The sequence below is a fragment of the Chinchilla lanigera genome, unplaced genomic scaffold (genome assembly GCF_000276665.1).
Source record: "Chinchilla lanigera isolate Chin_1 unplaced genomic scaffold, ChiLan1.0 scaffold00016, whole genome shotgun sequence".
In the NCBI taxonomy this organism is placed as follows: Eukaryota; Metazoa; Chordata; class Mammalia; order Rodentia; family Chinchillidae; genus Chinchilla; species Chinchilla lanigera.
The window spans coordinates 2,696,781-2,710,205 of NW_004955417.1; the positions used below are offsets into that span (position 1 = coordinate 2,696,781).

A 13,425-nucleotide genomic window follows, 5' to 3' on the forward strand; every position below is an offset into this window, starting at 1 on the left:
GAAAATTGATCACACTATTAAGCAATAACTTTTCCTTTCCATATGCGCTTTCAAGCCCTGTAATAAGACTTTCTAATTACTTTACTTAGCATTTCTGACTTATTGAAATCTAAAGTCTTTTTTCTAGTCACAACTGAAAGACTCAGTTTTGTAAGGCTATGTTCACAATCAGTTATCAAACCCTATCAAGAAAGTTACCTTTTGTCTTTGCCCATGTAGCTGGCAAAAGTTCCATTAATCAGTACATGCACATGACAGGTGCTAATTTTCCATAAATGAAGCAGACATACCTCCTGCATAGCTAATGTTCCATGGACAAATTAGACATGCCTTTCAGTGAGGATCTTAAAGTCTGTTGAGAAGAACAGAAAACAGATCACTTCAATATCAAATGATAGATTTTCAATTATCTCTCCATTATTTGATGTATTTTATGTTCCTATGTATCATACCATATTTATTACATGTTTTTTCTGCACTGAACTCCATGGAGCCAAAAAGCAATTCTCTATGAACAAGGAGAAGCTCATGACTCAGAGTTGTGGTGGGTGGAGGGGGAATCACACAAAAAATAAACCATGGCTTTGAAATCAGGGAGTCTCCCTAAACTTGATTTGTTACTTCCTTGCTAAGCAATCCTAAACATATTATTTAACTTCTCTAATGCTCAGTGTTTATTGATGAAGCAAATTTAATAATAAATCCTTTGTGTATTTACCATAAGAATTAAGTGAAATTGTAAACATGCAACTTCTAGGGAAATGCGAGATGAATGGGTGCATATACTAAGCAAGTAATTAACACCTTTTAAATAAATTATAGTCATTCTCTACTACATCTTTTTCTTCTAATGCATATAGATTGAGTATGGACAGATGGAGACATAGATGTTAGGAATACTATATGCACATATATGTAAGTAGTCTATGAAATTCCACTGGGAGAGAAGTAATCAATTGCTCCAATTTATTTTAGCAAAATCCTTGAAAGTTTGGGGTTGGAAACTGTTTACAAGACTGGCAAAATAGCTTCTGTGTATTAAAATTCTTTGAAATGTATGAATAAGAGGAAAAGGGCAGACAGATGCAAAAGAAGATAAATTGAATTGATAAAGATTTCCATAAATCCACATTACATAAATCAGTAGTCCTTATTTTATTCTGAATGTGACAGAATTCAATATTATAATTCCTTGACTTATCACAAAGGAAAGCTCTAAACCCAGCAGTTATATATTTACATCAGCTGAAGTTATATGGCACAATAAACATGTATAGATTCTGTGACCTTAATACAGCCATAGGAATCATCTTTATTGAGGAAGATTGTATAAGGAAAGACAGCTTGGAGTTGAGTGAACAACAAAGCAATTTTTTCAAATTCATAATTTTTAGATTATATCCTTTGTGTTCTTCAGTAACTAGATTTAATTTTCCCTAGCTGCTAATCTGACCACATCGCGGCTTTTACGGTAACAATTATGCAACAAGTTGATCAAGTGTATTCAGTACTAAGTCTTAAAAAAATATTCATGATGCACAATAATGTTTTAAGAAGTAAAGACATTGCAGTCTATGCAACACTTTTTTAAAGCTGAGGTTTATGAAATTTGAAAAATCCCAGTGGAATTGAGAAAACTGCGAAAAGGTAACTCACAGAGTCGTGTGTTATTCTTTTTCCATATTATAATGTTTCTGATAAAATTATAGTTTCATGATACTATTATTTTTGAAACTTCTATTTGTTGACTTGTCTCCTATGAGTCAGTCAACTCCTAAAAGAATGTCTTGTGAATTTAGGGCCTGGAACAAAAACAGAATTTCAATAAAGTGTATTTCTGTGGTTGACACTGGTATGAGGTGACCATATCTACATATATAGATACAAGGTATCAGATTATCTGGTATTTATTAATTGCTGACCATGTTCAAGACAGTTTCATTAATAATTCAGTAACAGAAAGGAAAGAATTGAAAGAACTCTGTCTATAAAAAGAAGATTGGTTCTAGAGAGATTATGATGGAATAAATCCATTAGTAGGTGCTGCTTTAAACAACTGCTCACAATTTCTTTTTAAGAATGTAGTATTGTTAAAAGACTAACAAATGTGTTAATCAGGAATCTCAGAAGACAAATGTTTTCATTAGATAACAATCTGATTTTCTTAAAATTTTTAATATCACTTAAAATTATAAACTGATTACAAGTTTTAATCCCAGGTCAATATAGTAAGCACCAGGAACCTCACTACTGAAAAAGAACAGAAAGACCTTATTCAAACACAGAAAATATTAAAAAGTATGACTGCTGGAATTTTTGAATGCCTAATCAGGATGTTTTCATTCAAACAACTTACAATTTAATATGGAAATTAATCAACAATAGGGTATGTCCAGCAGCAAACATGAGATGTTATTAAAGAGATTACAGGTGAAAGATGCACCTTCAGTGGCTTAGTCAAAGAGACAGTCATAAAAGAGGAAAGTCTTAAATAAGCCTAAAATGGTGGGGAAGATTTTGATAGATACATTTGGGAGAAAGAAAGAATTTTTCCTGGGCTGGGCATGTTCACACAATAATATAAATAACACAAGATAAATAAATTAAAATTTTTTGTATGCACATTTTTAGTTCAGTAAAGTTGTTTTAAAAATAAATAGTAAGTTCTGTCTCTGCTCTCTACTGGGACTGAGAATGCCCTGCAAATGGCACTAAGTGGTTTATGTTCATTATTTGATAAATTCTTGTAAGTTCCTAGGGTAGAGGGTGGAATTACAGAGATAGAGAAACTTAACTGAACCTCCTTAGTGACTACAAGTGACCTCTTTGGGGAACATAGATGTCTACTGGAGCTTCTCTGGTTCCATATACCATTGGACTAAGCACCAATCTGTTTTGTTCAAAAGAAAGGCTTCCTTTGAGAAAAAATGAAATGTCCAGCTGCATGAAAGAATAATCTGAGAAGAAATTAAGTAACTCTTAAAGGGTTTGATTTGTACAGTAGAGGATGTAGATATTCTAAAATTCTTCAGTGAAAACAGACTTATGGTTTACAGATACTTCTTTGAGAACTCAGTGCAAGAGACCAGACAAATTAAATCAGAGAGGGAGAAAGAAGGAAAGAAAAAGAAAAAAGGAGAATAGAAGGAAAAAAATGGAAACAAAGCTTTTGTAAATAAGGAGGGATAAAGGGGATGAAGGGAGGGTAGGGGAATGGGATAAAAAGGAAAATCAAGATATATTATGTACAGGTACAAATTCCCTATGAAGAATGTGATCATCATACATATGTAAAATGTAGCAATAAAATGAAAAACACAAAAAGTACCATGGGGTTAGAGATGCAGTGGACCTCAAACTGTCCTTTACTCTGTACTTTTGCTTTTGGAAAGCTATTGGAAAGGAAATCTGCAAAGACACCTTTTTTTAAATCCTAAGTTTAGAAATACGTAGTTGTGAAACACGCATTTATTCTGATGAAGTAAAAACAGTCAAGGACTTAATTGTAGTCTCTATGCAGCAGAGACATTATTAACAGGAGAGGGAGTAGATAGGAAAATGAAAGTAGAGAACAGTTAGAGTAGGGACCATCTAGGAATCCAGTGTAATGGGACAAAACCAGACCCTGTCTTTAGATGGTGAATGGCTAATGAAAGGCAGAAAGAAACTGCAGCCAATTGGACCTAGCTGGACTCAGGCTTTCTTCCTAGGACATCACTGAAATATTAAAATACCTGTTATGGTTTATGTCTGTGTGTCCCCCCAAAGCCTCCTGCGGCCCTGGGGCAGGCTATTAGAGTTTGAATATGGGTGTGAGAGCTGCACCCGCCAGGGAGTGGATAGTTTGCATATGCAAGGGACAGGAAAAGAGTGCTTGGGGCATTCCTCCCCCATTCCGCCCCGTGTAAGTTAGTTGTTGCTTAGCTGTGGCTGCCATCCTGAGCTGAAGCTCTCTGCCACGTGCCACTCTGCTTTATAATCCTGCCAAGTACGGATTAAAACTTCCACAAACTGTAAGCAAAATAAACCTTTCCTTCCTTAATTTTGGGCATTAGGTATTTTGTCCCAGCAGCGAGAAAAAAGTAACCAAGACAATACCATATGGAACAGACTTCCCCAATTGATGGAGAAGCCTCAAATCTATTGTTTAAGGACTGCTAAGAAAACCTTGATGAGCCTTTGTTGTCCTCCATTCTCAGGGAGAAGTCCCATAACCTGTACAGGGCTACACATTCATTTCCACCTTTCCTGATAATGTGCTAGGAAAAAAACTAACGGAAACTCTCCAGATGTCCTTGTTGTGTCTAAGCTTGAATGACATTAACTAATTACACTTAGACTGTATGATAATCTCTCTTTTTAAAAAAAGTAATACCAAAGTGTTAGGTATGAATCTAAGCCTTGGCTATAAATTCCTACAAGGTAAGTCCAGCTTTCTACTTCTTTTCTAATACAGCTTGTATAATGTGGGGTATTGATGATTTATTGGCTTGTATTTTTCAATCAAAATAGATAAAAATTAAAATTAGTGTCTTGATTACCTCTTTTTCATTTCTGGGACAAAATACCTGACATCCAAGGTTAAAAGAGAAAAGGTTTATTTAGTTCAGTTTCTGGAAGTTTCAGTCCACAATCTGCTGGTTCCAAGGCACAGTGGCACATCATAAAGGGACAACAGTTCATGGTGGTAGAAGACAAGGAAAACAATAAGAGAAAAAGAGAGAGGAGCAAGCTTCCTTTCCTCCCATATATTTCATGCAGGCTGCTTACCCTAGGGTGGGTGTAGCACTCACACGCCCAATCCCAGCACTAGATAGTGAACAAATGACAAACTCTAGGTTCAGCTGCCTCAGAACAGCCTGTCTCCCATGACCACGTGAGGCTTCGGGCAGACATCCAGAAACAAACCATAGCAAAGAGTCAGCTGCATTCCTGTGTTGAAGAGTGGCTGCACATCCTAAAAAATATATCCTATTAGTTTCCAGCTATAATTTTGTTTTCCTGAATAGAAATCTGTCATAAACTGAAAGATTTTCTATGAAATTTGATGGGTTTAAGTAAAACTATGAGATGTGCTTCCTTCAAAGGAAATGAATATCATTCTTCAAAGCAGAATCAATTTGTGATTGTGACAGATTATATTTTTCAAATTTAGCTACAGTTCAACACTGCTACTTTGACGTCTTTGAAATAATTTACATAATAATTCTCTTTTTTAAACTGTTCTGTACTTGTTTGGTAGTTCACAAGAGGAATATTCCAAAGGGCTCCTTTTTTTACATTGTTTATTTTGTAAACTATTTGCATGATAAGTGAAACTCTGCTTTTAAAAACATACATAATTTTTTAATGAAAAGTGTTTTCTGATTTTTATATTGAAAAATTATTCTTCATTTGTAATTTAATTGTATAATGCATATATATTTAAATGCTATTTCATAAATCTTAAGTGACAAATATTTTTATTCCAAGAAAACTTTGCATTTTATTTTTCAAAAATTCCTGAAGACTGAACAATTAAGACTGAACAGTTAATTTCTATGGGATATCTAAACTGAGATCATTTACAAGCTTGCAGGAAAATGACCAAGAAGAGAAATAGGATGTAATCAAACTATGTGCCTCAGATCTGCAAGCACAGCTCTCTGCTGAGTGTGGGCACCTAAAAACGCACTGACAGACATCTCAAAGGGAGGTGTAGCTGCTCTGTACTGATAATTTCAAAGGCTTTCATCTGTTGTTGGCTTAAGACAAAATTACCAATAGTTTTCAGGAAAGCAAAAGAAGGACATGAAGTGAATCTTTCATAAAATAACTGTCATTATTACTATTAATAGTATTATTATTAATGTTATTATTAGATATTATTACTAATTATTTAGGGGCCAAGGATTACTAATTATTTAATGTAAATATTTATCCTATGATGTGAAGCTTTCTTTAAGCCTGTTTCATTATAAAATTACAAAATATTACCATAATTAATAGAGCAATGTTTACTGTTTTTAATAACTCTACTTGACCAAAAAAGATATTAATCTCATATTAATTGCCATTTTTTCTTTGAAACTAAACACTGAAAATCTAGAATGGTAACCACTACTGTAGAAAATACGAATGAGAACTTCAGTGGCTGTCTTTTTTGTGAAAGCTCAGGGCTTACAGAGGGGCGTGAACTACCCTTTGGCTTATTATTTTAGAAAGAAGACAAATAACAAGTTAGAGGTAAAAGGAGTTTTCTAGCATCTAGGACATTTTCTTTAGAGGATAAATGTTATGTCTTGGTGTCAGTCAATCACCTGAAAACCTGAATTAAAGTATCGATGATTGCTAAAATATATTATTACAGCAAAGTGCTTCAAATTAATTTGAGAAATTCTGGGGAATCTAAGCCGAGGTAAGAACATACTTCTATACCATTCAGGCTTTAATTATGTATCAATCTTAATCCATCTTGGATATCGTATTTATTCTACTGCTTACAAAAACTGAATTTGGCATCATTTAATTATTTCATAAAATATTTCTAGAGCCGGGGATATAGCTCAGAGGCACTGTGCCTGCCTGGGAAGCACAGGGTCACGAGTTCGATTCCCAGTACCAAAAATAAAGAAAGAAAGAAAGAAAGAAAGAAAGAAAGAAAGAAAGAAAGAAAGAAAGAAAGAATAAATAAAATGAAATAAAATAAAATGAAATGAAATATTTCTAGACACAATTATCCCTTCCTTAACCTCAGGCAACAGATTTAATATAGAATTATCATGGAACTGATAATCTATAATTGGCAAAGCCACCCACTATTCCAGGATCACTACAAGTGATGAGAAGCTGATAAAATTGAAAAATATCCCAAACAATGTGACACAGTCTTAAGGAAACATAGGGTATCTTGAGTTATGGTACATTTGATGTTCTGTTTTCTTTCCCTTCTCTTCCCCTTCCAGTGAAATCAGATGAATTACAGACAATCAAGAAAGAATTAACTCAGATCAAAACTAAAATTGACTCCTTGCTAGGACGCCTGGAGAAGATTGAAAAGCAGCAGAAGGCGGAGGCAGGTAAGTGGAAAGAATCTGTGGACAAAAGCAAGTTAGAATTAAACCAGTGAGGCATCATCAGTCACAGAGGCTGCAGGCCCAAGAGATGGAAGCAGAGTGATCTGAGAGGTTATTACAGATGCAGGATTAAAGCCTGTCAGTGACAGAACACAACTATGGAATATGATTCTGTTATCTTTGGAGAGAAGGAACCAACTTTTTTCTGAGATTACTACCAAAATAAGGCAAAGTATTTTGATGGAATAATTAGTAAATAGTTAGATTATAATTGAAAGTTTATATTTCACTATGAAGTAAACTTGAAGACAATTAATGGGATAATGGTATCAGGCTTAAATGATAGTCATATTTCATCAAATTATCTGCACAAAATTTGAACAAGTTTCAGTTACCATCATTATAAAGCTCAACTCCTGCTATTGCTGTCACCCTTCAAAACTTCAGTACCCAATTTTAGGAACCTCAACACCAGCAGCAGGCCCCTGACCACCCAAAGGCCAAGTTGTTTGACTATATCCTTTACAGCATGATGGATGACTTTTGTCCTGTGAATTATCCATTCTGACCCTAGCTGCATTCTACCACAATTGTAACACTCTTTCCATGTAGCTACACGTGTCTTTCAAGCCACAGGATGTGAGAACTCAGATAAACTCAAAGTTAGCACACAGTTGGAAACTTGTGTTCTACAAGGAAACTGGATGCCCCCCAGACTTTCCTGGAGGTGAGGTAGGGATGAAAAAGAGACACAGTTTGGAAACTAACTTGTGCCTTCTCCAAACCCAGCCCTTACTCCAACCAGTGTAGTTCACCTGAATCTGTCTTATATATTGGGATTCCATATAAGATGTAATATGCTGAGAGAATTTTGTTTCTTAAAAAACAAATAAATGAACAGTGCAATTTTGAAAGCTACTAATATATTCAACCTTCCCATTTTATATAAGAGAAAACAAAGCCTCAAGAAGGCAAATTAATTAATGTATACTTTATATCTAATTAATGATGTAATTGGATCTCAAACTTTTTCACCTAACTCAGTGGCTGTTCTAGTTTAGAGCCTCTATTCAAGTTTTCCCCATGGCCTAGCCCCAGCATTTCATGAAGTAAGGCTTCCTAGATAACACCCAACTGATGGTAACTAGTTGGAACTGAGGGACCTTGCACTATAGCACACAGGAGTCTGCCCATTTGTTGACTCATTACTGAGGTGAGGACCAGATCTCACCTCTGAGGAGAGCCAGCAAGAGGCTTAAGAGTGAAAGGAAGCCAGATGTGAAGCAGTGGAATAACATAATGGGTGAGAAATAAAATTTGGATCCAATTTTCACTCATCACATACTTAACCTCAGTTTTTTCATTTACTAAATGAGAAGTTCTAATGGTTAACTTACATTGTGAAAAACAAATAAATTAGCATATGGAAGTTTTATATCACAGTCATGGAGAAATGATAGAATAAGTCAGACTGTTTCTATTAAATTTTCTATAATAAATGTATTTTATACTGAAAATGATATGCTGCCTACACTCCTTAGTAAAGAAATTTACATTTTTAGAAAGTTTTTATATGCTGTCTATGGCACTAATCTAAAGTGTTGCTATAACTGAAATATCTTGTGATGTTGCCTAAATCAATATTTCTCTTTGAGGAACTTCTGTGAAATTCATTATTATGTAAAACAACCCTTGCAGCAAAAGACTTTGATAACCAATTTGCACTTCAGTTTAAAGGATTATGGAGAACTCATTTAAATATAAATCACCTCAAAGAGAAAAATGTGATCCTTATTCCAACATATTATACCTTCCAGTTTTCTGCAATGAATAATACCTGCCATAAATCTTCTTGGAAGATCATCTATAAACGTAACACTAAAACTCAAGCCCGGATTTTCTTTTTATGAAAACTGTCACCTTTCTTTTGCATGTTTAAGCTTTCTCAGTCATGAGACAGTGACTTTTGAGATGATAGGCCTTTGATGCTCATGTTTTTCTTATTCCAACAAGCCATGAAGAAAATAAATATATATAATATTCTCTTAGTGATATTGATATTTTATATTTTCTTGGTAATTTTCTCCTGAGCAATATATATATTTATAGTGATAACATAATCATCACTATATCTCTCTATGTTTTCTTTATGGAAAAAATCAAGATTGTACAGAAAGAGTTAACACTACTTTTTAGAAAGTAGAGTAAAATGCATTAAAATTCATTTAAAATTAAAGTCTTCTTATTAAATTGAAGGGGGTACTCATTTCAATGCTTAATTGCCAATTACTGGTTAAATAATTAGTGTTTAACAGCTAGCATTTGCTCTTTGTTATTGCTTTTTTACACACTTCTGATTACTGTTTTACTATTAGCCATTTGATAATGAAAGTTTCGAACATAAAAATATTAGGAAAGAGACGAGGAACTAGGAAGAGAATGCTAAAGAACATGGAGCATATCCTGAATTCAAGTTCCATGGTATTATTGGTATTATTCTTTGAAGTAAATTCCAGAACTCTCAGAGGTAATCACAATGAACTACAATGACATTGTTTTGAATTCTCTAATCTTTACTTGCTTCTAATAGATGTTTGTGTATTGTCTTGTGGCTTCGTTTGAGATTTTAAACTTCCTAAAACCAAGGGCATATCTTTACTTCTCTAATGTCACATGGCTCCAGGTATCATGTACCAGTCATGTAGCAAGTCTCCAGACCCTCAAATGTAAATTACCAGAATGATTATGGCTTCAAGTATATATTTAACCATTTAAAATTATGATGATTAGCATTCCACCATACATATATTATGTTTTCTTGAATAACAACATGATTTATTTGGGTATAGAGAGACTATGTATACTACAGAAAACAACAAATAACCCTTGATATCATTTTAGCCTATAATTGTGTCTCATTCTGGGGTGATTCTTAAAAGAGCCACATATAAATTTCACATACACACAGCACAATTTATAGGCCTTATATTATGATGTTAAATGACTGGAAAGGGTGAAAGCCGTGAGAAAACAGTAAAGACTGGGTATCACAATGTATACATAGTTACTCTACGGTAATTGTGTATTTTTAAATGAAATTTGAAACATAGACTCTCTAGAGGTATAAGAGGGCACTTAGACATTATTTAGTTCATTGTTTTTCTCACTGGCGTGTGTGATAAATAAATAGCCATTCTCACTTGGACAATTCCAGTCATATCTTTGGACTGTTAGAGTTATGCCTTAGAGAGCTCAAAAACAGAAGAAACATAAGATAAACTTATTCTACTCATAAATTCTAGTAAGACATGAACTGTTTATAAGATTAAAATCCAAAACTTTACAAAATGATAAATATGTATCAAAATGTATGGCTCCTTGTGAAAATTAGAATTTTTTAATACTGCTACTCCAAAAAGCATGCACTTTCAGTTTACATTTTTATTCAACCAGATCACATATTTATGTAATTACTTTGTCCCTGTTTACATCAGTATCTGATAAACCTTTGATATGCACTCCTTAACTCCGAATAAAAATGCATTTTGGTTTCACTTGGTTCCCTTATTCTTCATATATCTTCTAAAACAAAGCTTAATCTCTAATTTCTTGATAATTCAACCATCAATTCAATATTCAAGAAGAGCTAAAATATTTTCACTTCTCCAAAACCTTTGAACAGTGAGTCAGTACTAATACATAAATATTCACCTTAAACTGCATTCAAATTTTTACCAAAGCATTTCTTTGTCTAAAAAATATGAATGGTCCTTCAGCTACTTCTCTTATAGGTTGATTTTGCATCTTGAACCACTGTCATCTCTCTTTTCTACTCATTGTGTACTTGGAAAAACATGGATTGCCATACTTAGAATGGAAAATGTTGCTTCAGATATGATCTGATGCCTGCACCAGATAATGTGACTATTGCTTCTGTCCTAAATACCTTGCATTGTATCACTGCCAATTTGGAGTGAACTGGTGATCCTTCTAGTTAAGATAATGGATTAAACACATGAAATTGAGCTGTTTGCTCTTTAAACTGTATTATCACAATGATGGGATTTAAATAAAAACAAAAACTCCTTAAGTAAAAAGAGCATAAAAATAGAGATTAAAAATAGGAAGAGAAGGATATAAAAGTTACAGGATGAATATTGGAATAATAGGGTTCCAGAAAGAATGACAGAATAACCACTCAAATATGTTTTCATATTTTTAGAAAAAATGAATTAAAACTGAGAGATAGTTAACTGGAATGAAAAGATTAACAACTGCCTGGAACAGGGAATGAAAATAGATGCACATCATGATTTATCATTGTAATATTGTAAGACGTAGGGACAAGCAGAAGATCCTATAAACACCCAGGGAAAGGGAGAAAAATAAAGACAGAATAGTTTTGTATAAAGAAAGTAGAATCAGAAAGCCATAGCATAGAGCTTCTCAACAGCCACACTCTAGGCTAGAATGCAACAAAACATGTCTTAAACATTTTCATAGATGATTATTTACAACCTAAGATTCTATACCTGGTCCTCAAACTATTAAAAGTGAGACTATATATAGATATATATCTATAGATATGGGTATATTGATATATCTATATATAATTTCAAATTTTTATTTTAAAGAAAAAGGAATGAATATACATTAACAAACAAAGAAACAAGAACAAAGCAATAGAAACAATACAGAATTTCAGACAAGGTGATAGGAAATTGGCTGTTGTATTACATATTATTATTTTCAAATGGGTTACTCAGTTAAACAAATATAGGTATGTAAGATTGATTAACCAATTTAACATTAATTGTTCCTTTCAAAAAACAGTAGAAATCAGTACTACAACTATCTTAGCTGTCTTGTGTATACATATAAGACAGGGTCTTGCTATGTAGCACATTTTGGTGTTGAACTCACTATGTAACCCAGGCAGGCCTCAAACTCACAGCGATCCTTCTACCTCAGCCTACCCAGTGCTTGGATTACAGGCATGTACCACCATGGACAGTTAAGTGTATTTTCAGATAGGCAAGATATGAAAAGGTTTGCCTCCAAATGCTCTGTTAAAAAAAAACTTAGATATTTCAAAATTTTAGTGAGTTTTAGTATTTAGCAGTATATAATAGGCAGTACCAATCAAGTGGTTAAAGACACCACAGAGGGGCAAAGAGTGGCTTATAAGATATCCTCACAAGCAAGACAAAGCAAATATTTAGCTGGGTAAAGTGAAAAGGGCCTTTAGAGATAGTTGGCAATGAATGGTTGGGGAGGTTTAAGTTTTTGTTTTACCAGTCTGTGTTCATTCACTTTGACTTGGGTTTTGGTTTATATATTGTTCCTTAGGATCTCAGGGTGCAGGAGTTGTCTCAACCTAATGGACTGCCTAATGGACTGTTAAGGCACTCTGTATTATTCAGTTTCCCGTCACTGGGACGAAACATCTGGCCCCGAAAGTTAAAGGATGAGAGGCTCGTTTGGCTCACAGTTTCCAGTGGGGTAAATCCAAAATTGGCCAGCGCTGAGGCAGAAACACAGGTGTGAGTGCAGGGCAGAGGACAGCTGCTTTCTCCATGGTAGCCAGGAAAGAGACAGAGGGGACGAAGGCTGGACAGGAATGCACCCTGCAGGGTCACAGCCCCAGAGCCCGGCCCCTCACCCAGCCCCACTCCTAACAGCACTAGCTTCATCAGTGGCCTCGTGCACCGATGAGTACAGCACCTCCACAGTCCGATTGCCCACCCTCCAAACACGTGAGATTTTGCGAACTTCCAGATACACACCCTTTCTCTGAAAAGTACTGGTAAATGCACTTCATCAGAACAAGGAAGAAAACTAAGAAAGAAGAAAACAGGCTTTAACAAAGGAGGGAATCCAAAAGCCAGAGGCACAAGAGATCCTCAGGATGAAGAAAAAAAAGAACCTAGGAAATGAGCTGTGCAAGAGACCAGGAAAGAAATGAGTCTAGACCAGCACTGCATGCAAACTTTAGAAGAGACTTTTTAAATTTTTCTGAGACAGGTGCTCGATTTCTCTTTCTTTCTCTCTTTCTTTCTTTCTTTCTTTCTTTCTTTCTTTCTTTCTTTCTTTCTTTCTTTTTTTTCTTTTTTTGAGACAAGGTCTCACTACATACTCATGGCTGTCCTTGAACTCACTATGTAGCCCAGGCTGACCTTAAACTCTGGGCTATCCTCCTGCCTCAGTCTCCCGAGTGCTGGGATTATAGGCATGCACTACCATGCCTGGCTAGGACAGAATTTTTAAGAAAAGGGAATTGGTAGAGTAATTACTATGTGGGAAAGTGAATTAGTTAGATGAGATTTATACACCTTAGGGAGAGATAAATCAGCTTAAGTACATAGAAAAG

The 13,425-nt window shown here is 34.6% G+C and overlaps 1 protein-coding gene across 5 annotated transcripts in view; it reads left to right on the forward strand.

Moving 5' to 3' along the window:
* The window catches only part of Ralyl (RALY RNA binding protein-like), a 624,857-nt gene that overhangs the window by 573,731 nt on the left and 37,701 nt on the right, over nt 1-13,425 (forward strand). For all 5 annotated transcript variants that reach the window (XM_005381724.2, XM_013512855.1, XM_013512856.1 and 2 more), the window contains one exon: nt 6,945-7,058. In XM_005381724.2, the coding sequence (XP_005381781.1) occupies nt 6,945-7,058 (114 nt within the window). The remainder of the gene's footprint in view (nt 1-6,944; nt 7,059-13,425) is intronic.